Source organism: Eucyclogobius newberryi, unplaced genomic scaffold (assembly GCF_026437365.1).
Source record: "Eucyclogobius newberryi isolate DKJ021-1_F unplaced genomic scaffold, fEucNew1.0.hap1 SCAF_22, whole genome shotgun sequence".
In the NCBI taxonomy this organism is placed as follows: Eukaryota; Metazoa; Chordata; class Actinopteri; order Gobiiformes; family Gobiidae; genus Eucyclogobius; species Eucyclogobius newberryi.
In genome coordinates, this window is record NW_027315857.1 from 6,263,242 (window position 1) to 6,288,193 (window position 24,952).

The following is a 24,952-nucleotide window of genomic DNA, read 5'->3' on the forward strand; positions in this document are numbered from 1 at the left end:
TTCTGGGCACTCAAGCCTGAAATGCAGACCAAAACAGTATTAATACAAATAAAACATGCATCAATCAATCAATCAAAATACAGCTTTGAGTAAAAATTTGACATGACAGAAACACCAGTCTAACATGTTTAAAAGCTCATAAAGGTTTATTTTGTGTCATATATCTCCTTTAAGGAAGAAAAATCTTACAGCATTGGCCAATACAAAAGTAAAATATGAAGTATAAATGATATGAGGAGTCAATGCTACGGGGAAGTGATGGTGGAGTACGGCACAGTTTGACCTGCACCTTCCCCTCTCAGACACCGGGGGCGCTGCTGGTGCTGCTGCTGCTGGTAAAGCCAACTTCAGAGTATGTGGGGGACTTGACTCTGTCTTCTACCTGATGAGACAAAGGAAGAAGAGAACATTTCATTTTTGTTTAGAAAATGCTTTCTCCAAATTATACATAGCCTAAATGTAAGAAAAATGCTTTATGAAGGAAACATTTTAAATTAAGTTTGTTGTATATTATAGTTCTCTTTAGATTAGAAACAGTGTTGTATGTCATTTTTTCTTTCTCTCTTTTTAATGAAATGTTTTTCAAATCTGGGCTTAAAATGAAGCTTTAAACAGGAAGCTGAAACCAACCAATGAATAACTCTAACCTGAGATAAGTTTAATGCCGTACTGTGGGACATTCTAGACACGGAAATAATCTCCATGGCAACAAGCAGGTGTCAGACCCTCTAGCAGAAAGGTTACATAAAACACCTTTAGCTAAAAGGATTTATAAGGCCTAAACATTAACAGAATAATTGACTTTACTCTTAATATATTTATAGAAAACTCCAGACTTTCCCAATTTCTATCCCCAACCCGGCTTCTTTGATGAGAGGGAACATGGCATGAGCATGGGAACGAGGTATAGAAAACGGGGTTTATTCTTGGCTTGAGAAGTTCGACAACTCTTGACAACCCTTGACAACCCGTGAGAACTGGGCATAAAAGAAAAATACAATAAATACATTTACACTTTACATACATTCATCAAATTGCACAATAAAGTTACACAAACCTCGTGAGCTGACATCCACGAGGGGCTAATTACTTGGTTTGGGCCTTGATTTGACTTCTTTTATATTCTTAGTTGTTCTTTGATTGTTTTTCAGCTATTTCTTTGACAATTTTCTTTACTCACGCTCAAGATCGGTGTAGCGTGGCAGCATCGCGCAGCAGTGTAAGTGCGTCTCTAAATTAGGTCCGGGTAGAATCTTAATTTTACGTTATTTGGTTCCGCATTAAATTTCACCACTAGATGGCGGAAAAACAAAGGCTAAACGAGAACAAACACTTTTATAACAAATAGGAAGGACTGTTACACTCCCACCAATCACTTGTGATTTACATAACTGTGTAAACCTATGAACTTTTATTATTTTCAACAACTTATTAATTATGAACTAGTTATGTGTAATGAAATGTCTCTTGAGTGTAGGTTGTAAATCTTAATCTGCTTCGAACAGGACAACAGTCTTCTGAATGGGCCTCTCCAGATAAACAGATTCAGATAGTCGTTTTCCATTTACATCCAAAGTTGGATCTCCAATCAGTAGCTTCACTTTCCTCACTTTTCCATCCTTGCTGGGATACACTTCAATGACCTTTGCCAGCTTCCATTTATTTCGTGGGGATATTTCATCTTGTAGAAGGACAATATCATCCACTTTGGCATTTCTCTGTACTTTGTCCATTTTTGTCTGCTTTGAAGATTAAGCAAGTACTCCTTTTTCCATCTTGTCCAAAAAGTATTGGCAAGGAGTTGAACACGACGCCACCTTTTCCGGAGATAAAGATCTTCCTTTACAAACTTGCCTGGAGGTGGAGAAATGACCGTGGACTTCATGGTAAGGATGTGGTTCGGTGTTAAAGGTTCTGGGCTTGAGGGGTCACATAGTTGATCTGTAGTCAGTGGTCTACTGTTAACCACTGCCATGACTTCATACAGAAATGTCCTTAGAGATGAACTGTTGAGTTGTTTGGCTGATGTTTCCCGTATTGATGTCAGGACACTTCTTATGGTGCGTATTTGTCTTTCCCAGACGCCACCCATATGACTTGAAGCTGGGGTGTTCATAAGAAACTCGCATTCCAGTTTTTCCAGTTTGGCTTGATCCATTTCTTTGAGTGCTTCAACAAACTCATTTTTGGCGCCAACAAAGTTCGTGCCTTGATCGCATCTCATCTGGCGAACTGAACCTCTTATGGCAATGAATGCGCGCAGTGCGTTGATAAAGGCGTCAGTGGTTAAATCATCGAGCATTTCAATGTGTACTGCTCTGGAGCACATGCAGGTTATCAACAATCCATAGCGCTTTAACTCCTTTCTGCCTTCCTTGACATAAAAGGGGCCAAAACAGTCCATCACGGAATAGGTGAATGGCGGGGTGGTTTCCATACTATCTTCCGGAAGGTCTGCCATCTTTTGCTTCTCAGGGAATCTTCTGAACTTTCTGCACTTTAAACATCTGTAGATGTGAGATGACACAACCTTGCTGCATCCGAGGATCCAATATCCATTCGCTCGAAGTGCATTCATGGTAATCCCTCGTCCTTGATGGTATGCTCTCTCATGATGATGCTTGACAAGTAAAGTTGATACAGGACTGTCTCTTGGCAGGATCGCTGGGTGCTTGACATTCGAGTGCAAGGCAGCATGCGTGAGGCATCCTCCAACTCGAAGTATACTTTGGTCATCCAGAAATCCGTCCAGTAGGTTTGTTGTGAGTATTCAATTTCCAGTTCCTTTTTAAGCATGTCACCAGTGCGAACAGCGACTACAGCAGCTGACAACTCAAGTCGTGGAATGGTTGTGACTTTAGATGGTGGAACTCTAGATCTTCCCATCACCAATGAACTTCTCCAGATGTGCTTACTGCTCTGAGGTAGGTGCACATACCATATCCAGATGTACTTGCGTCTGAGAAATTATGTAGTTCAAAATGCTGAGCCTTGAAATTGTTTGGAGTATAGCATCTTTGAATCTTTACCCCTGCTAGGTTCCTCAGGTCAAGCAGCCAAGATTCCCACTGAGGTCGAAGACTGTCAGGTAGGGTGTCGTCCCAGCTGAGTTTATCTCGACACATCTGTTGCAAGATCTGCTTTCCTAGTAAGACGAAAGGTGACACAAATCCAAGTGGATCGAATATGGAGGCAACTGTGGACAAAACTCCTCTTCGAGTGAGTGGATTTTCTTTAACAGTCACTCTAAACTGGAACTGATCCAATTCCACACACCATTGAACGCCAAGTGCTCTCTCCATGTCTACTTCACTCAATGCCATGTCCAAATCTTTGGCAGCTACAGCACATTCTTCTTTTGGAAGTGACTCTAGAACCTTGGAACTGTTTGAGATGAACTTGTGCAACCTAAGATTGCCTTTGCTACAGAGTTCACGTGCCTCCTTGACCAGCTGTATTACTTGACCTTCTGTGTCAACACTTACTAATCCATCGTCAACATAGAAGTTGGTTTTGATGAACTTGATGGTTTCCTTGCTGAAGTATCCTTCTCCTTCAGTTGCCAAGTGTTTGATACCATAGTTGGCACATCCTGGGGAGGAAGTTGCACCAAACAGGTGAACTTTCATTCTGTAGATAACGAAGGGGGTGTTGAGGTCGCCATTTTCCCACCATAAGAACCTTAGATAGTCTTGGTCAGGAGCACACACATGAAACTGGTGGAACATGAGTTCAATATCACACATTATTGCCACCGGGCTTCTGCGGAAACGGCACAGGACTCCTAGCAACGTGTTTGTAAGCTCTGGGCCGGTCAGAAGATGGTCATTTATAGATGTTCCTTGAAACTTGGCAGAGCCATCAAAGACAACTCGAATCTTTCCCGGTTTTTGTGGGTGATACACCCCATGGTGTGGGATATACCATGCCGGGATCTTGTCAGTATCTTGCTCTGGAACCTTCTCAGCATCACCATGTGCTATAATTTCCTCCATGAACTTCTTGTAGTCCATGTAGTACTGCTTGTTTCTTCTCAGCTTTTTCTCCAAGCATTTGAGTCGATGAATGGCACAGGCTTTTGTTATCAAGCAGGTTGGGCCTTTCACACTTGAACGGAAGAGGCATCTCAAAATGTCCATCCTCTTTGAGCCTAATGCCTTCTTTCATCTTTGTTAGGAACCTGAGATCTTCTTGCGAAATCTTGACATCTTCTGAGACCTTTTCCACAAAGTCAGACTCCAAAATTTTTATCACGTCGGCAGGCGAGATAATTTCTTTTATTTGAGTTCTGTACACGTAGTGCACTTCACTAGTCAGGTTTGATGTCAACTGAATACTTGGCACCACTTGCTTCACAATGACTTGATGACTCACTCCAAAGGCATCTCCATAATCAAGACATGGATTGCCAAAGCCCACGATGCTCCAGCCCAGATCAGTTCTTTGTGCGAATGGCTGATTTTCTTTTCCGGACACCACTTGACGGGGAACAAGGGCTTGAGGACAGTTGTACCCAATCAAAAGGCCAACGTCACAACTTTGGAATGGAGCAATTTCATCTGCGATGTATTCAAGGTGTGGCCATGCCTTAGCTGTATTTGGTGTTGGAATGTGATCTCGATTTGCTGGAATAAAGTCTCTTGCATATGTCACTGGTAAGGGAATGATCTGGTTAGAGTAAAATCCTCTTACTTGTAAACCGGAGAGCTTGTGGCAAGACACAACCTTGCCTTTTGAAGACATTGTGGTAAGCTTTAGCTGAACTGGTTCACTTGTAGTATGCAGAGCTCTTGCTGTTTCTTCTAAGATGAAGGTAGTGTCACTCTGTGTATCAAGAAGAGCATACACTAGAATTTCACGCTCTGGCTCACTTTCAGCTGAAACCCACACTGGAATGATTGAGGATGTGTGAGTATCCATGACGTTCTGCATTACTCTATTAGACGTTGCTTCACTTGTCATTGATGTGACATTGGTGTTTTGTGTAGTTGAATCTGGTTTTCTTTGCTTTGTTTTGTCACCGCCTCTCGCTTGATTTCTCTTTATCTGAGTCCTTTCCTCTTTAGTGCGAGTGTCATGAAGACATGTTGGATGTTTTTTCTTACACGTGTCACAGATTTCTCTGCTTTCACAATCTTTGGAGCGATGGCCAGATTTCAGGCAGCCAAAGCATAACTTCTTCTCTTGCACAAACTTGAGTCTTTCTACGATATCCTGATCCATGAACTTCCAACATTTTAATAGACTGTGGCCTGCTCGCTCACAGTACCCACAACTTGAAATGACAGCCCTTTCATTGGAATTGATCGCCATTACTTTTGCTCCATAACTCCTGTTCCTCAACACCTTTGTCTTTTCACCTTCACTTGGTTTCAGAGCGTAGAGAGATGTTATGGGGTTACATGCGATTTTGGCTTCACGTGAGATGAATTCAACAAAATGGCTGAAACTTGGGAATGCGTTGGTCTGTTCAAGTACTTCTGTTGCTTTTCTGTTCCACCTTGATGTGAACCAGTCAGGAAGTTTAGCAAGCATGTTCTGGTTCTCATTGCAGTCATTGAGTACTTCGAGACCTTTAATCTGTGACATGGCTGCTTTACAACTGCGAAGGAAGTCTGCGAACTCTTGTAGTTCTACACTGCCTTTGGAATTTATCTTCGGCCATGCATCGAGTTTGTCTCTGAAGGCTTTAGCGATGAGAAAAGTATTCCCATATCTTTCTTCAAGGACTGTCCATGCTGCATTGTAGGCTGACTCAGTGCCAAGCAGAAAGTAGCTTTCTATAGCTTTTCTTGCAGGTCCACTCACATACTTTCTCAAGTAGTACGTCTTCTCTTCAGCTGGTATGCCTTTCCTGTCAATGAGAGTCTGAAAGGAAATCTTCCAATCACTGTATCTGAGTGGGTCACCATTGAAAATTGTAGGCTCTGGGACAGGGAGACGACTTGCACTGAGAGACTCTGCAAATGCCTTTATCAGCTCTGTTGTGTTTGCTTCTGGTGTAGATGCCACATTTTTAGGTGCAAATGGCAGTCTAAGGGGCGAGCCATTGATTTCAGACTTGACTTCATACTCTTTGTCACGGGGACGTTGATGAAGCAGATCATATATGTCTTCATCTGAACATTCACTTTGCTCATATACTTGTTGTCGTGCCTTTGCAGCTTTCTTCTTCTCTGCGCTTGGCTTCCAGCTCTCTTTGTTTTTGTGCAATTTCTGCAGCTTGTTTTTCAATTTCCTTCATATGATTTTCTTGTTCAAGTAGAACTTCCAAAGCAGCTTCATTAGCAGCAACTTCCGCAGCTGCATCTTGTCTTTTAATAGAGTGTCTGCTTGATTGTCTAGATGAGATCCTTGATTGAGAAGAGCTCTTACTGTGGTGAGACTTGACACCACTATTTTCTGAGGCGACAGACTTGAACACTGACTCTGTGTCTTCAAGCTGTTTTTTGTCCTCTGGACCTTCAACCTTTCTGATTTTTTGAGACTTCTCTATAGCTTCAGTGATGTTTCTTGTTACTGCATCGCATGTGTCCATCCTGCGTCTTGTGTCATTGTCAGGAGAATCAATTCGTCTCAAATCATTGTATGCAGTGAAGGTATTTTCAGCATTACTAGTAACCTTGGTGAGATGATCCTGCAGAAGATTAGTTGAGCAATGTTCATTTATAGCTTTCTTAGCATCCTTAGTGACAGCTTTCCACTTCTCATAGCACGCACTGAAACGATGTGTGGCCTTCTTTACCTGCTCATCGTGCAGCTCTTGTCCCTTTTCCGTTAACTTGCGGTCTCTTGGACTCCTTTGTGTATCTTGTGAGGTAGTGGGAATATCATCAATAGTGCGTTCAGCTTCTTATGGTTGCTCATTTGTCAGGAGTGTCTTTTCATCTTCCGCAAAGTCTTCATTTTCTGGTGGCCAGTAGGCATACACCTTCAGGATTATTTTTCTATCATGGTGATGGATACATTTAGACATATATCATCTAGGCCTAAATGTATCTATGCATATACGCTATATGTATAGCAGGCATAGACAGGGGATTTTCCCCAGCCCAGGCCCCACCCAGCAGTTTTTATCATGATTTAATAATAGATAACAGGCCCGTAGCCAGGATTTCTATGGGGGGGGTTCTTTTTGGGTCAAAGTGGACCTTTTTAGTATGATGAGGTAGATAAAACATTATATATGTATACAATCCCCTGCACAGCATCAGCGCCAGCCCCATCTTCTGTACAGAAACATTGCACACATTTTCATACTGACAAAATGCAGACTTATATTTTAATGCAGACTAATATCAAATAATAATTTCCTTGCAATATTTGTATTTAAGACAAAAGTAAGATCCGCCCTTGTTTACATTTATTTCCAAGAAAAGAACTTATGAAACTTGCCAGAAACTTTCTTGATATTTGGCAGAAATTTGAACATGGATACACAGCTTTGGGCTGCCCTCTTTCTCTCCCTTTCCCTCTGTTCCTTCCTTCCCATAGTTACATCTGATGTGGACCAGTATCAAGTATCAACCCGGTTTTAGCGAAAACGAAACTAGGTCATTTTTGCACACGGTAACCGTGTTTCGTTTTGTGCTCGCTTCTGATTGGTCCTCCTGGCTGGTGAGGCTCACTACCTCTAATATCTGTGGGCCCTCAAGTGAAAAATGATACAAAATATTGAAAGTTACCGTATTTTGCGCACGAAAAAGCGCACCGGATTATTAAGCGCACCATCAGCTATCTGTGTACCATGTGTACTGGTCCATAAATAAAGCACACCGGACGATAAAGCGCATAAGATAAACAAAACAGACGGATAAGTCAGAGTCAGTTGAGCTTTATGAAACGCGTTCAACTCATTCAGATCAACATTGTTCAACATCAAAACACACTCTGCTATCGCTAACAAACACGTTAGCATATCCTAATCAATTCTCAGTCAAGATCACTTGTAAACACCTAAAATACAAACACAGAACACACTCTGCTACCGCTAAAAGACACGTTGGCGTATTCACAACAACTCCCAGCCTCGTTCAGTTGCAACACGTAAAATACATCACAATCATCAAATCCTTCAAATGCGCCGAAGTACATCCCGCATAGCTATGACCAGATGTCCCGATTTACCTGGGACAGCCCCGATTGTTTACGTCCCGTGTCCCGGTTTAATGTCTGCTGGGGCGCATAATGGTAAAAGCAGCCAAAGCGCCAATAGTACTCGGTGCTAAAATCTCTTTGGTCATGTGATCCCGCATCTCGGATCCACGCGGCAGTTCAGTGATGATTCCGGCCTTTTGATTCCCACAGTTGACTGATAATTTAGCCCGTAAGTGCATAATATAAGAGTTGCAATGGTCTCTGGGCAGCAGCCATCTTGGGCCATCACCGGTAGGTGTCTGCGTTGTGCCTGACTGAAAATGTTGTTTACGTTTTGACAAAGTGTCGCGTGTGCCGCGTGCAGGTAGACTACTATTCCCAGAATGCTTTGCAAACATGTTGTTGGGACTTCCGGTTCAGGAGTACTGTCAATATAGTCGTGAATCGGCGTCTCGTGTCCCAAATCTTCTTTATACACCACCACACAAAATATCTTCCCGGTCAGTAAGCACAACCAGAAATAAACCATATGTTATGCGCACCGGACTATTAAGTGCACGGACGGCTTTTGAGGACGTTAAAGACTTTTACGTGCGCTTTATAGTGCGGAAAATACGTACTGCTATAGACGGACCTTTTTGGCCCAAATGGGCGGTTCGTTCGAACCCCCCTTGCGCCCCCTGGCTACGGGCCTGTGAGCCCATGCCACACAACAAGCAATTGCAATAAAACTAATGTAACAATGTTTCCCCAATGCCCAGTAGATGACAAAAAAGACAGTTTACCAGTTTTGCAGATTTTAAGCACGCAGTCTTCAGACGGATCTATTAAAATTACGCTCTATACTTTTTGGTGGGGAAATTGCGCTATCGTGCGTCAGAAAATTGACACAACAAATAGAAACTAGATAATGTTCATTGGCTGAAGCCATTTTCCGCCATTGCGAGTGTCTGCATTCTTGCGTAAAAGTACTACATGTGTGTAAGAGTACTACATGTGTGCAGTGGTGGGCCGTCAGGGCAAGCAAGGCCTTCTCTGCTGGCCTAAACATAATCAGAATATGATTTATATATATATATATATATATATATATATATATATATATATATATATATATATATATATATATATATATATATATATATATATATATTTTCCCACAAATGTTTATTACATTATTCCCAAAAGTAAGAGTTATACTCTTCATTTCATGGCTTTCCTCTTGTTGCACTGCTTCTGCCCCAGGTTCAGATTTGGAGGCTGGTCTTTATGTTAGAGCTTTTATCCAATCATATTCAGCCGTCATGTGTTGCCAGGGATCTAAAATCTGCCGAGGCCTTCAGACTCAACAGAGCTGGTGCTTGTAGCTTATAGTAAATGGAAATGAAAATTATGTGTCCACCAATCAGCTTCAGAGTTGGCTCTTGTGCGTCTGATCCATGGTCTGCTGCTGTTGCTCAGGAGCCATCTAGCAGGTGCATCACGTGCATGTCTTTTGATTGGATCACCAATATTGAGAAGCAGGTCCTATGGGCGGAGGTATGCGAAACCTCAGAAACTCTGAACGAGGAAACTGGATTTGACAGACACATTAATCCGTGTATTACTAAGATGTTTTTTCAACCCACAACGTGGAAGGAGGACAATATATCGATATAATTATAATGCCTTTCGCAAGATGAACTTTTCAAGAAAAGTTAGACATTGTAAGGAGAGGTCGTCCTACGGCGACGCTGTTACAGGCGGGTTTGTTCCCCACTTTCAGAGTTTGGACATGGCGCGTTGAAAACGCGGTGAAAACTCATTGAAAACGCGTTGACAACGAGCGGAGAACGGCGTGGAGAACGCGTGGACATTTGCTGGAAAATGCACGGACACCCGCGTGAAGAACGCACGGAGCGGACACCTGTGTTAAGCACCCACGGAGCGGACACCGGCGTTAAGCACCCACGGAGCGGACACCGGCGTTAAGCACTCACGGAGCGGCGATGTATAGTGTCTAGAGCCATGGCATCATAATGATGGTAATATGATGGTAATAAGAGGTGGATTTATTCGGGTGGGACTGTGTATGACCTCATTGAAGGCCCAAGCCCCAGACCCACGGCCCGCCACTGCATGTGTGTAAGAGTACTACATGTGTTTAAGTACTAATTTGTTGAATTGTTAATGTATTGAAAGTGTTTTGAAGTGTGAAAGGTTGAATATTTGTTGGAAAAATGAATTGTGTTCAATTCCCCATTAATTTCAATGGGGGAAAATACTGATACTTTTGCAAATACTGAAAAAGGTACAAGATGTACAAATGTCAAAATGAATAGCACCCCTAAGACGGTGAAAGCCATGGTAAAGAGGTATAACTTGTTGAGTGTCTGCTTTATGACGCAGACACTCAACTAGCATCTGCATACACGCGGTCAAATAGCCCAGCAGTTTCAGGAGCCGCGGCACAAAATAACAGCAGTTTTGCGGCTCTGTAGACACTCCCATACTTGAAAATGAAAGAAATATGCTTCTAATCTATGTTCTAATGTGAAGGTTATTTTTTGGCTCCAGGGACTGTGGTGACCAGCCTTCAAAAGTAAATTTGTTCATATCCTACAAGCAAGTGTTTTTGTAAGTTATCTGTTGTTTATTATTTACTTCTGTGCCTAATCTATTTTGCAACACTGGTATTTCTCCAGTATATTTTCTTATCTTAAGTGTGCCACGCAGAACAGGATAAAAAACGCGGCCAAAGGAAGCAAGTTTTTCCACGAGATTTTCACCATTCCACTTTAGCCTCGAAAAGCATCTGCCAGTGATTCTGCAGCGGCCATTGTCTTAACATAGAGTAAGAAAAATGTAAGTGGTCAATGCTTTCTGTCGCGTCACTTGTTGGTGATGATAAAGTGAAGTTAAAATGACGGCGACGACTGACGACAACTCAATAAAGCCACAAGAGGGCGCTCCATAACTTTTCTTCAGCTAAAAGCCATTGTATTTTTATACACTGCATTTTAAGACATTGAATTTGTATACACATTGCAAACTGAATATTAAATCATTGTATTATTTTCCATAGTTTTTATTTTTTAATTTTCTTATTTAATGATTATGTTTTTACTAGGGCACTTCCTTTTTTGCATCCATAGAACAATTGCAAGAAGCACGACGGCTCCGGGACGTCCCAGCACCAGGGGGCAGCCAGCCAAAATACACAACATAACGAGCTCTCTCCGTGGCAGTTGTCTCAGTATGAATCGTGTCTCGGAGGACAGAAGATCATAGACGTTGAGAAGCTTAAACTTTGAGGAAGTGCTTTATGGTGCTCATTGTTCTAATCTAATGGCAACTCTCATTACTCTCGGACAAGTACAATATACTAATTACTGGTGAGTGTTATGTAGCCTACTTTTTCTCAATGCTCGTACTATTAAATTACCAAAAAATGTGTGGATCTAGCGCCTGTGTTTGATCATTGATCATAGCTCTGTATTTAAAATTCCGATGACGTAGCCCGGCTAGCTCAGTCGGTAGAGCATGAGACTCTTAATCTCAGGGTCGTGGGTTCGAGCCCCACGTTGGGCGCTTAGTTTTTTTCCCCCATGCTCGTTTTATGCTTTGAGTGTGATTTAAATCAAAACACATCGAAGTCCCGCTGTTGTCTCTGTGGCGCAATCGGTTAGCGCGTTCGGCTGTTAACCGAAAGGTTGGTGGTTCGAGCCCACCCAGGGACGGCCGTTTTTTCCTCCAACACGCGCTCATTAGGTTCTGTAAAGGTTGGAACAGTGTAGATAATGTTGTATTTTGCATTTTAGAGGAAAACAAACATATTTTGCCGTGAAATTTGTTCCAGTAGTTCTTATCATATAGAAACACCTATTTTTTGGCACGTTTCACGGATCGCATTTTTGATGGGATTTTTGTTGTTCAAGGTTCTTTTTGTAAAACAAGATTTAGTTGAAGCCAGTCGGTTCTTTTTGTCGATATTTCTCGTGTGAGTCTTGCTATTAATTTTCGCATTTTTCAGTTTTGTCTTTTTTTTCAGAATTTGCTGTATTTTAGCAAAACAAATGCTGTATTTTAGCAAAAATACAGCTAAAATCTAGCAGCAAAAATGTCTCGTTTTCCAGGTCAGGGTGTTATCAGATATTTTTTTCAAGACTTCGAAGGTTTGTAGTATTTTCCGCACTTTTAGAATTCCAGTTATTATAATACTTACGTAGTATTTGCAGTATTTGTAGTACTACCTTGTAGTACTTCCGGTTTCTCGATGTGTTGGTCGAGGTGGTTGGGTAGCTTCTGTATTTTAATAGATGTTTATTCACAGAAACAGCATCAATCTTATTGGTGCAATATTCCCCGTCCATACAACTGATGTAAATAAGTGTGTAAATAAGAGTGTTACTTACTATTTCCTTATTTTCTTAAGTCTTCTATAAGTTATCTATTCTCTCACTTCTGTACCTACTTGTGCGTTGTAACATTGAAATTTCCCCACTGTATGGACTAATAAAGGCTTATCTTATCGTAATACAACGGGAGTGTCTACAGAGCATTGTCTGGGAGCTCCTCTGCGTAACTTAGTGAATCCATCCTTCCTGTGAATGTATTTAAACAGCAGGAATGGCACGTTTCTGTAGCCCGGCTAGCTCAGTCGGTAGAGCATGAGACTCTTAATCTCAGGGTCGTGGGTTCGAGCCCCACGTTGGGCGCTAGACTTTTTCGTATTTAGAGAAAATCTCTTTTCTGTGCGGAAAAAGTAACGCATATTTTTACTCAAGTAAGAGGACAGATATATGACCAAAAATTTACTTTATTATAAGTACAAATACCAAATTGTACTTAAAGTGATGACAATGGCAATTAACCCCTGATTCTGATTCTAAAACGGAATACTTCTTCAATTCAACAAAATAAGTAGTAAGTAATTTATATGGATTTTGGCCAGAATTTAACAACAAAATTAACTCTACCTTGTCACACCTGTCCATGTCCAACCAGGAAGTACAACTATAAACGTCACCAATATTAGGCGTGTTCATGTTTAGAAACGTGTCCAATAAGAGTGTAGACAAAACAGCAGCTTCATGCAGACCAGTAGGATTACTTACCCAAACACGCTTAATGTCAGCCTGGGAAAAGGCAAAGATAGACAAAATGTTTAATAAAATCTTAAATAAGCAAATCATCTGATCCAGCTCAAGACTGGTTCTGGCCTTTTGTTTAATTCTACTTTAATCCTGTTTGGTCCTGTTTTAGACCAGATTTGATTCTGGGTTTGTCCTGGTTCAGACCCGATTGGCACTAGTCTACTACTTTCAACTGCAATTTCAAAAGTCATTTTCAATCTGAAGGTTCTAGAGTGAGAAGCTAGCTATTCCCCTGAGCTTGAAAAAGGGAAGCAGTTTAATTTAGTCACTTGAAACATGGTCTTGATTAAACGATCCATGCTGTCTTTTTTTTAAGGAATTTAAAACAGAAATGATCGCTGATCAGGAATATTTGTCCACTTCTCTCTGGAAGTGGCTCACACAGTCTCTGTGGCGCAATTGGTTAGCGCGTTCGGCTGTTAACCGAAAGGTTGGTGGTTCGAGCCCACCCAGGGACGTTCTTTTCGTTAACCAAACCTATACATTTCTTTCAATAACATATTTGCATAATTTGGTAAGGGCCATCATTCAGTCCATCCTCAACCTCACGTGGCCCAGAATGCAGTGTGTTGTGTGCAGGGGTGGGACAAAACACAACACAATAATATGTTTATTGTGATACAATGGATCGACAAATACGGGGGTAATTATTCAGGAACATCATGTATCTCTGTCTTAATTTATTTTCGAATGATCGCAACTAACTTGTAGGGATGTGGGAGGGCATAGGGGGTGGGTTAACCAGACGTTTTTCGAGCACTCTAGCCCCCAATGCAGGACAATGCAAGTCAGATTAAATGCATGAATCACTCTATCAAAATACAACTTTGAGTATAGTAACTTTGAGTATAGTAACTTTGAGTATAGTAAACGAATGACGATGAAACGCTTTCTTGTCTGCGCTACACACTCCGGACCAGTAGGGGGCGGAAGTCTCGCGATTACGCTGGCGCCAACCACGGTTTCACACACAAACAGGAAGTGGACGGGGGGAAGTCGAGCTCGAGGGAGTAAAGTGAGGCTCCAGAGCATGGATCTATTATAATATCGCTCCAGAGAAGAACCAAAGCTACAAACATGTCTTTCGCGTATCACAAACACGCAGCAAGTACGAGGCATTCCGTCGCCGCATTTTGTTTCGCCGTCCGTTGTCCAAATGTGTAATTCATGACGCGTTTCTTTGTTTTCCAGGTTTTGCTAAATTAACAACGATGGTAAGTGGAGCTCTAACGCCACAGCACGCTTTAACGTTATGGGGGGGGGAGTTTGCGCTCTTTTTTTTTTTAAACACTTTATGATTGTTTGGGGAATAAAGTTGCTCAAAGTTCGATTCTGTTCATTGTAAACATTAAGCAACTGCTGGAGACCGATTCCCATGCGAAATCCAAATTGTGTCAAGTTATTGAATGTTATGATTGGCCGTTTTTAGAGAGGAGTTTGTGCACATGGAGAAGCGCAGAGGAGAAAGAAGATGCTAACTGAATTTCTTTCCCATTTTTCCAGAGGGATTTTTTCTCTGGAGTCCCTGATATGGAAAGTTTTATACAAGAAGGTCTTCGTGGTGAGTGCATTTCTAGTGTGCTTTTAAACATGTAGACTTGCGTGGAGCCTTGTCTCAAATGTTCTTTCATCAACAGCTCAAATGCAAGGTGAAGACGTACAAGTTATTAGTACTAAAGAGGAGTTTATGGCTTGGAAACAAAAGTACGGTATAAAAATGTCCGATGGCCTTACGGAGTCTAGTGATGAAGATTCAGAAAGTGTAAGTTTCTTTTTGGTGGCCCGCACGTCCGTTTGGATTAAATCTGTTAACGTGTGTGTGTGTTTTTGTTTCTGTATTAGGATACTGAAAGAAAAGATGGATTATTGTGTGATGAGAAGAAGATTAAAGAGAAGGTAGAAAGGAAACGTCTAAAAAAACAAGTACGTATTTGGAATTTCAGTATTCTAGTACAAGTATTGTTTACTAGTATGATAAAACGTCAATACCACAGTTGTTTAAGCAGGTATTAAGTTTCACGACTGAAGAAATGGCCTGAACCTTTCCTGAATTTGTTTTGAATTTTCTATATCTGAACTGCAATAGAAACTAGATAAGGCACAATGACTAAAGTTATTGCCTGAGTGTGCATTCTTGCGTAAAAGTACTACATGTGTGTAGTAAAGACTTGTCTATTCTATTCTTTGGACTTTATTCCTTAAAAGTACTTTAAGATCATAAATATGACTACTACATGTGTGTGTAAGTACACTACACACTGAATTGTGAATGTGTTGAAAAGTGTGGAAGGTTGAATATTTGTTGTGAGGGTTGTGTTCAATTCCCCATTCATTTCGATGGGAAAAGATACTGATACTTTTGTAAAAACTTAAAGTACAAGATGTACAAATGTCAAAAGCAATAGCACCCCTAAGATGGTGAAGGTGGTCGTAAAGAGGTATAACTTGTTGAAATCGGTTACAGTTTTAAGGAGTTGAAACGCGCCGGAAATTAGGAAAACTCTAGAAAATATAATAGATAAAAAGTATATTAAAAAAACAGCAGAACAGATAGTGTCTGCTTTATGACGCAGACACTCAATTATAGTATTTATGATTCTAAAGGAAAAGAAAACGGGTCACTTTTTTATGTAGAGAGTTTGAAATGTTGGAGACTGAACTGTTTTTGTCTTTTTTTTTCCAACAGCGTCAAAAAGAGAGAAAACGGCTGGAGAAACAGCAGAATGCAACACAAGATAGCGAAGTGATTTTCCTTATCTTATGACTTTTATCACCAGTACGAGTTGTATCAGGGATTTTTTTGTTTCATTTGCAGACTAAGGATATAAGTTCAGGAGCCTGTAATGGGGATAAAGACTGTTTAAACCTGAGAGATATGGCTTCGGCTTTAGATTCTGACAGCAGTTCAGATGATGAATCCGGTAATGAAGAAGATGAGGTAAAAACGATACATATATTTTTAATGCACAGCTTCTTAGAATAGCCTAAACTTCTTGTTTGAAACGGTCTAAAAAAAAAAAAAAAACGGTTTTAGGGCTTGGATTTGACGAGTAGTTTTGTTACTAAAGCTGCTGAAATAGCTAAACGTAAATTGGAGCAAAAGCAGGAAAACAAGGAAAAAAAGAAGTCTCCGGCAAAAGAAGAAGTAAAAACACCAGAGAAAAGGCATGATGAAGTAAATGGCGAGGTAACAATGAAGGTGAGTCAAATATTGATTCCTTTAGATGTATTTAAGGTGGACTGTGCCTTTTCTGGTGAGGATTTGACTATACGGGACACCTTTAATCACTTATTAACTGTTACTGCTTAAATTCCCAGGATGCTGTCACATCTAGCCCTCAAATGGAGGACTTAGTTAAAATAAGCGCTGAATTTGCAAGTGAGTTTTGGCTCTCGAATGGTCGTAAACGGTTTTATCTCTGCCACATGTGTAAGTGTACGTTTGTTGCAGCGATGGGGAATAAACTAGCCGGCGCTGGATATTATAAAACAGCTGTTAAGTATTTCACAGACGCTATTAAATACAACCCGACGGAGTATAGGTACGTGGAGGGAAAAGTCTGTCTTTGAAATGGCTCGATTTCGACGGTTAAACGTTTGTTTTTTCTTGCGCAGGTTATTTGGGAATCGTGCGTTTTGTTTTGAGCGGATACAGGAGTACGAGAAGTCTTTAAGTGACGCCGAGCTGTCTTTGAGTATGAGTCCGGGCTGGGTTAAAGGCCTGTTTAGGAAAGGCAGAGCGCTGGCAGGGCTCAAGGTAAAAACTGACCTCACTGAAGTAACAACCATGGATACTGCAATAATACAGTGTTTCACATAAACGGAGACGACAATGGTGACAAAAAAAAAGTAACAAAAACGGCTGAACAGAAGTCATTACAACTAAATGTTTTTGTTTGCCGTTTGTCATAAACGTCTAGAAATGACTACCCATATTTTCAGGAGTATAAGTCGCACCAACCAAAAATGCATATTAGAGAAGAAAAAACATAACTAAGTTGCACTGTAATGCAGTTGCAAGTGTTAAAATAACAAATAATATCACACATAAGTCGCTCTGAAGTATAAGTCGCACCTCGGCCAAAACTATGAAAAAAGTGCTACTAATTGTCCAGAAAATACGGTAAATGTATTCTTAAATCAGTACTTTTAATGGGGTTTCAGATGTAGGAGGCTGTAGAAAAATATATAATGATGCAAGTGTTCTGGAGATGGGGAAACATTGGAATATTAACAATATTGTTTGTATAAAAAAAAGAGAAGGCTATTAGTGCTATTTTTTTTTTTTTTTTTTGTGGTAAATTTTATAGTCTATTCTCATTCTTTTCTTCACTGTTTAACACATTTTTGCCGACTTCTATTCAGTGGAGGTGACGTTTGTTCTTCAAAATGTTATTATATTAGATGACATTATTCAAACAGGATTGTCTCAGTAGAAACCAGTAGAACACATGGGATATTGGCACGTAATGACCTACAATATTTAACTTTTTTCTGGAAACAAAACTAAAATAAGATAAAAGTAAATAAAAGCTACAGTTGGTATAGTGACAACAGTGCAATATCGATACAGTTTCTCAAACAAAATCTGAAGTTCTGAGATCGTTCCAACACACTTTTCTTGTGATACGTCGGTTGCTGCTTCTGTATTCTTAAGCGTGTGCTAACCGCCTTTACTCGTCTTTTTTGCGATTGGCAGCGATACGAGGAGGCGGCGTGCTCGTTCAGAGAGGTTCTTGAGCTGGAACGCTCGAGCACGGAAGCGGTTCAGGACTTGATGCGCGTGCAGGTTATGCAACTTATGGTGAGGAGCGAACATGAACCGATGTTTCAAATGGTGCAAATTTCATTAACACGTTTCTTTTTCTTTTAAGGAGTACGGTTTTACTCGGGAGCAGAGTTCACACGCTTTAGTTATTCATGGGAGTGTGGAAAAGGCTTTGGCGGCGCTGTCAGAATTGAACAAACCAGGTAATGTTGTGGAAATGTGCACATGTCGTTTTTCTTCAACGTCCGTGGGTTGTCTTTGTAATGGTCAGAAAATGGAACCTAAAAAGGGAGATTAATCTTGTCAATTTAATTCCTTAATAATCATTTCGTATGTGTGAAATGATATGCGTCTTGTGTATCTGGTTTGATAAAGGCAGTATTTAATCTAGTTTAAATACATTCAAACAGAGGGTTTGATTGCATCACGACTAAAACTATAATGTAAAGCCTTTTAAATGGCGTGAAACAGAATTTGTAGCTGTGACCGGGGTAAACAGTTCTTAAATTGCTGAAGCGAGAAGATATTTGATTGGATTCCGATGACTTTGTTCTTGATTCTCAATCCTACTCATGGATATACAAAATACTGTCTGAAGCGTACTCCGAGTTAGACTCCACTTAATGCTTTAACACAATTTAACAATGATCTAACCTAAAATAACTGACTTTGTTGGAACTAGATGATGTGAATCGATAATCGTGATTATTTAGGTCACAATATAATCGTAAAAAAAAACCAAAATAATAATCATGGCAATTTTAGAAGCAAATTTAAGTATTTTTTTGTTCAGTATACAGCCTAAAAAGAGCCCTAAATGTAAAGAACTTTATTTTATCTGGCTGTTTCTTGTTACATTTAACTTTATCTTGTCTTTTGGCTTTCACTAATTGTGAATAATCAGTTCATCACAATCATCGTAACACGAAAATTTTATGTCGTGACATCCCTAAGTGGAACTATTTGAAGTGGCCTAAATTTTGCCCGCTAAAATGATAGTCACAACCTAAACAAGATCAGATGTGTAGTTATTTTTTTGTTATGTGGCTATATTTTCGAACGTCTCAAAGAATAAACCCTTATGGAATCATCCCTGTCGTGTTCGCCTCTCGCTCTGTATCTGACGTGAAACTAAAGCCTCTCGCTCTGTATCTTAACGTGAAACTAAAGCCTCTCGCTCTGTATCTGACGTGAAACTAAACCCTCTCGCTCTGTATCTTAACGTGAAACTAAACCATCTCTCTCTGTATCTTGACGTGAAACTAAACCCTCTCGCTCTGTATCTGATGTGAAACTAAACCCTCTCGCTCTGTATCTGACGTGAAACTAAACCCTCTCGCTCTGTATCTGACGTGAAACTAAACCCTCTCGCTCTGTATCTGACGTGAAACTAAACCCTCTCGTCTGTATCTGACGTGAAACTAAACCCTCTCGCTCTGTATCTGATGTGAAACTAAACCCTCTCGCTCTGTATCTGACGTGAAACTAAACCCTCTCGCTCTGTATCTGATGTGAAACTAAACCCTCTCGCTCTGTATCTGACGTGAAACTAAACCCTCTCGCTCTGTATCTGACGTGAAACTAAACCCTCTCGCTCTGTATCTTGACGTGAAACTAAACCCTCTCGCTCTGTATCTGACGTGAAACTAAACCCTCTCGCTCTGTATCTGACGTGAAACTAAACCCTCTCGCTCTGTATCTTGACGTGAAATTAAACCCTCTCGCTCTGTATCTGACGTGAAACTAAACCCTCTCGCTCTGTATCTGACGTGAAACTAAACCCTCTCGCCCTGTATCTTGACGTGAAACTAAACCCTCTCGCTCTGTATCTTGACGTGAAACTAAACCCTCTCGCTCTGTATCTTGACGTGAAACTAAACCCTCTCGCTCTGTATCTGACGTGAAACTAAACCCTCTCACTCTTTATCTGACGTGTAACTGTGTCGTTAGTGTCCCGACCTGCCGCCGTCCCACTGCAGCAGGTTGCCAACGTGACGGGGGTCTCCCCGGGCCTCTCCGCCAGAGCAGCCGCCGCACCTCGTCCCCCTCCCGTCCAGGACTCATCGAATGCCGGCCCTGAGAGCAAACCTCTCATCCCCGTCCAGAACCAGCAGAGCCCCGCCAAACCGGACGCCCCGAAGTACGATGGAGCACAAGCACTGTGAGTACCGCCGCAACTAACGACTACCGTATTTTCCGGACGTAAAAGTCGCTCCGGAGTATAAGTCGCGCTCCGGAGTATAAGTCGCGCTCCGGAGTATAAGTCGCGCTCCGGAGTATAAGTCGCGCTCCGGAGTATAAGTCGCGCTCCGGAGTATAAGTCGCGCTCCGGAGTATAAGTCGCGCTCCGGTCGCGCTCCGGAGTATAAGTCGCGCTCCGGAGTATAAGTCGCGCTCCGGAGTATAAGTCGCGCTCCGGAGTATAAGTCGCGCTCCGGAGTATAAGTCGCGCTCCGGAGTATAAGTCGCGCTCCGGAGTATAAGTCGCGCTCCGGAGTATAAGTCGCGCTCCGGAGTATAAGTCGCGCTCCGGAGTATAAGTCGCGCTCCGGAGTATAAGTCGCGCTCCGGAGTATAAGTCGCGCTCCGGAGTATAAGTCGCGCTCCGGAGTATAAGTCGCGCTCCGGAGTATAAGTCGCGCTCCGGAGTATAAGTCGCGCTCCGGAGTATAAGTCGCGCTCTGGTCAAAAAATACATTATGGAGACGAAAAAAAAACATAAGTTGCACTGGAGTATGAAATGCAGTTGCAAGAGTGAAAATGACAAATAATATCACATAAGTCGCTCCGGAGTATAAGTATAAATATAAGTTTAAGTCGCACACCGGCCAAAACTATGAGAAAAGGTGCGACTTATTGTCCGGAAAATGCGGTTATTAGTTGATGAGCCATAGATTATCTTTTCGATTAGTCGTCATATCAAATTATTTCTCTTTTAACCTTTTACCTGATGAAGTTGCCTAGTTACCAAAACGTTGCCTTTTCTTCTAAGTAGAGAACACTCACCAACAAAGTGTGTTATTGCTGAAAATGAAAGTTTTAATTGCCACTGTCTGTCATAAATGTCTTTCACTGTTTGAGGCTGTATAGTCCAGACAACAATAATTACTAGTTGTTACAGTCACGATAAGCCTTTCAGTCGCCGCAGACCCACACGGGGGTTTTGATTTGCTGAAAATGCCTGGACACTTCTCGGCTCGGCCTCCACCAGAGAAGTGCCTCAGGTTGTCATTTGTCCCGTCTTCTTTCCACAGAGAGCTGTTTCCAGTGTGGGTGGGGAACCTGTCCCTTTCCGTGACGGAACACTTATTAGGAACCCTTTTCAACAAGTGAGTGTCGGATGAGCACTAAGGCCGCTTCGTATTGTTCCAGCTGTAGAAGGATCACAGAAACAACGTGGCATGTTCTTCTGTCTCTTCGCAGGGTCGGAACAGTTTATAGTATTAAACAGCTGTCGGCTAAACGCTGCGCTTTCATCAACTTTACCCGACAGCAGCACTGCGACGATGCAATTCGGAGATATCATGTAAGCCACTTATTATAGCCATCTAACTCTTAGAAAAGTGTGTTTGAATACAGGTCTCTACTCTAAAGGTTAATGTGAGGAAGTGAATGTAGATGACTTTGCATTGTCTGGTAATATAAAGGAGAAATCATTATTTTTTCAGCTATAGCATAGCATAGAACTATAACATAAGTGGAGCATTATTTTATTATTATTTTTAAACCTATATATTGACCTAAAACTGCTTAATGTGCCTATGACAGGTTTTTACGGCTGTCTAATTTAGTCTATTTGGTATATTTCTCCCTGTTGTGCATATAAATTATAGTTTTACACCAATTCAGTTGATATTTGTGGAGAAAAATCTGTAGAAAATGACAGGAAGTGACATCACAAAATGGACACTCACTCCAGTCAAAGTTTATGCTTAAATTACACAAAATAAACAAATTTTCTGACTCTCTAAACATTAATTCAACAAAATAAGTCGCTCTCACATATTTTTATTTGCCAAATTAAAAGAAAATTGACATTAGATGAGTTTTTGCCCAGTGTTTGCTGGGTAATTTCCTTGTGTCATGTCATAAATTACAAACGGGAAGTGAAATCATAAACCCCAAAAATATTTGCTCTTCTGGTATAACATGTTATATAATTTTTGCTAAAATTGAACATGTATAAATCATAACTGCATTTTAGTTCAGTGAGTCTTCAGACCCGTCATAGGCACTTTAATAATAGAAACGGAAGTAAATCCAGTAGCAGGACAGAACAGGATTCCTCAAACGTGCACGAATCAGTCAAAATACAGCTCATAACACTGCTGTATGTCCACTTTAAGACTCAAATGGGTTTCTAGTTGACCTTTATTTTATTTTTGACGCATTTCCTGTCTCGTAAACTCTGCACTTCCTGTCTGCGCTTAGGGATTTGAATTAATGGGCTCCAAGCTTGCCGTGCGATACCCGGACCGGATCGCGCCCGGCTTGAACATATCCAGAGCGGCCCACAAAGCTCACGACTCGCACGATGAAAATTTAAGGTGAGTTTTACCATTTACTTTCTTTTGTACGTTTTTTAAGTGTCAAAAACCAAAGATTCCTCTGTGATTCCAGGTACAATCTATACGCTGCCGGGAGGAGTGAAAACAGAAATCCGTATCACCACCACAACTATAGAAATCCGTACAAGAATTGACAATGGTGAATAAAGGCATGAATTAAAGCGGAACTAAGTAGAACTAGCAGTAGAGCTCCCCCTGCAGTTCTCTTGAGAAAATGCGCAGCCAGAGAACGGACTAACGCCTTTTTTACACCCTCAAAATTGAAAGTGTAATCGCCATCAAAACCTTTTAACGTTGCCAAATGTGTAAGCCCCAGAGACTGCAGGGGGAGAAAGACGCTTCAAATGCACCAAAAATACACATTTCACTGCGACTTACAATAAACATTTTACTTAGTTCTGCTTTAACTGCAACATGCACGTCGTATAGCCACAACTGTTATTTTTTTAAATCAATTATGTATTAATTCTGTCGAGATTTTACGTTGCCAACATTTTAGAGTGACTCTTTTAATGAAATTCGTTTATTTTTATTTTTTTATTACGGTTATGTATTACATTATAAAGGCCTAAAATATATATAAATAAGAGATCACACACTCTTGGGTTGAAATGGCGTGCTGCAGCAGATAAAACAGTCAGCCATGCAGCAATTATCCAGAAGGAGGCCGTTTGCTTATTTGAATGCAGATGGCAACTTTGTCTTATTTTTTTAGCCTGGCAGTGGTCATTTTGGGTATTTTACACGCTTTACGATAGGACATTGGTTGGAGACTAGTGTCCAGGGAAGCATTAGCATTCATTTATTTTCTGCCTTTCTTTTTGTTATTAGACTTGTATTCTTTTAGATGTTTACTATATTGTACCTTTTACCATTTCAGCGTTTATCAGGCCATTTGTCTTTAAATATGTGCATTGTATTCATTTTATTGCTTTTATTTCTCGCCAATGTTTTATGAGCTTAACCAAAAAACAGCATGTCAACTTAAAACTAGGACGTCTCAATGGGCTTTATGTGCATCTATGTTCTAAAGCGAATAGTGAATTGTGTATTTTCGGATCAACTGTTCTCCCACTGTAACCAGTAGATGGCAGCACATATCAAATATCCTGTGTTGTCTTACTTTGTTACACTAATATCCATGGCTGTATCCACTTTACAATAAAATGTTGTAAACTCTCTTGTGTGTCATTTTTATTTTCAAGCCTAGTTTTATAATGGTAAAAATAATTGGCAATCGCTTTTCACAAAAACTCAGGTCAAAATTTGCTGTGACCTCATCACTTGAAAGTCAATCTTAAAAGGATGGAGTCTAAATGCAGCCCACTTTACAAGTTCCCTACAAAAGATTCGGCTTGCAAAGAAAGTATTTGTCTTGTATGAGAGCGAAAGCTAAAAGATGAAAATGTTCAAGGTCTCGTGCAGGGTCTGAAACACCCGAGTTCTGTGAATGACTCGACCTGGAAGGAAACATCTTTGTAGCACTGAAATCAGATTTCTTACAAATCCACGGAGGGCAAAGTTTGATCATCAAGTCAGAAAGACATCTTTCCACCATTTACAGAACCCACTTAGCACCGTCAGAATAAACAAAGTCATTTTATTTTTTGTGTGGTTTTTTACATGTCATTTTAGAGATAGTGGCTTTTTTAAATATGTAAAATTGCTGTAAACAAGGCTTTTGTTTATTTAAATGTAAATACTGAATATCCAGAATTCCATAAATACATTGTCTAATTGCCTTAATCTTTATTCCATCCATTTAAAAATGTCCATGTTTGCAGCAGTGAAACACTTGTGACCGAGTAAACCCTGTTTCAAAAGACAAAACATGTTTAATTTTAAGTTACAAAGACAAATGAAGCATCCATTTTGATAACTTAGACCTTTCAGAATAGAAGTGGGAGAGCAAAATGGTCGTTAAGTTACATATACTGTATGTCAAAAATCTGACAAAGGATCGAGAAATTAAAAAACAAACTAAAACTTGCAGCGTAATCTTCCAAACAAGGTTATACGATATTTCAGATTTTTTGTGGTTCATTTTAGTCCCCACTCATTTTGTGCAAGACATTTACAGACATTAATACCAATAATATTGCTCGCCCCATTTCACAAAACAATACTTTGTGCTTTATGACCTGTTAAAAATGGACAAGGACCAATTTAATCACAGCCAGTTCACGTTGATGTTTTTAAAAGTCTGAAGGCACCAGTGTTGGAATTCTTTAAAAATTGTCTTTGTCAAGTAGAAAAATAAAATGTAATCCTTTCCTTGTCACGATGACCTAGTTTTTTTTTCCTTTTTTTATTCCTGATGAGAGCGAGCTGCCATTGTTTCTCCCAAAGTGGCTCGCGAGTCTGAGCCACCGGTGTGTTACGTT

The 24,952-nt window shown here is 40.6% G+C and overlaps 1 protein-coding gene and 4 non-coding genes across 5 annotated transcripts; all 5 read left to right on the top strand.

The window, feature by feature from the left end:
- The first annotated feature begins 11,594 nt into the window (after positions 1–11,594).
- On the top strand, positions 11,595–11,667 carry trnak-cuu (transfer RNA lysine (anticodon CUU)). Its single transcript has one exon. It is a non-coding gene; the product is annotated as a tRNA-Lys (tRNA).
- A 75-nt stretch (positions 11,668–11,742) lies between these two features.
- trnan-guu (transfer RNA asparagine (anticodon GUU)) lies at positions 11,743–11,816 on the top strand. Its single transcript has one exon. It is a non-coding gene; the product is annotated as a tRNA-Asn (tRNA).
- Positions 11,817–12,721: 905 nt separating this feature from the next.
- Positions 12,722–12,794, top strand: trnak-cuu (transfer RNA lysine (anticodon CUU)). Its single transcript has one exon. It is a non-coding gene; the product is annotated as a tRNA-Lys (tRNA).
- An 822-nt stretch (positions 12,795–13,616) lies between these two features.
- On the top strand, positions 13,617–13,690 carry trnan-guu (transfer RNA asparagine (anticodon GUU)). Its single transcript has one exon. It is a non-coding gene; the product is annotated as a tRNA-Asn (tRNA).
- Positions 13,691–14,226: 536 nt separating this feature from the next.
- LOC140372008 (uncharacterized) lies at positions 14,227–23,746 on the top strand. Its single transcript, XM_072459252.1, has 18 exons — positions 14,227–14,340; positions 14,424–14,446; positions 14,736–14,793; positions 14,870–14,994; positions 15,075–15,155; positions 15,919–15,975; positions 16,048–16,170; positions 16,267–16,431; positions 16,551–16,611; positions 16,684–16,774; positions 16,848–16,989; positions 17,932–18,036; positions 18,107–18,203; positions 19,951–20,161; positions 21,255–21,329; positions 21,424–21,526; positions 22,432–22,547; positions 22,621–23,746. Exons 1-18 carry the CDS (start codon positions 14,310–14,312, stop codon positions 22,700–22,702), a joined length of 1,746 nt encoding a protein of 581 aa, XP_072315353.1. The 5' UTR covers positions 14,227–14,309; the 3' UTR covers positions 22,703–23,746.
- Positions 23,747–24,952: the final 1,206 nt, after the last annotated feature.

Coding starts and splice junctions, on each gene's coding strand:
- LOC140372008 (XM_072459252.1), top strand. CDS start 14,310: ATGTCTTTCGCGTATCACAAACACGCAGCAA. Junction 15,156..15,918: donor GGAAACGTCTAAAAAAACAA/GTACGTATTTGG, acceptor TTTTTCCAACAG/CGTCAAAAAGAGAGAAAACG. Junction 16,775..16,847: donor TACAACCCGACGGAGTATAG/GTACGTGGAGGG, acceptor TTTCTTGCGCAG/GTTATTTGGGAATCGTGCGT.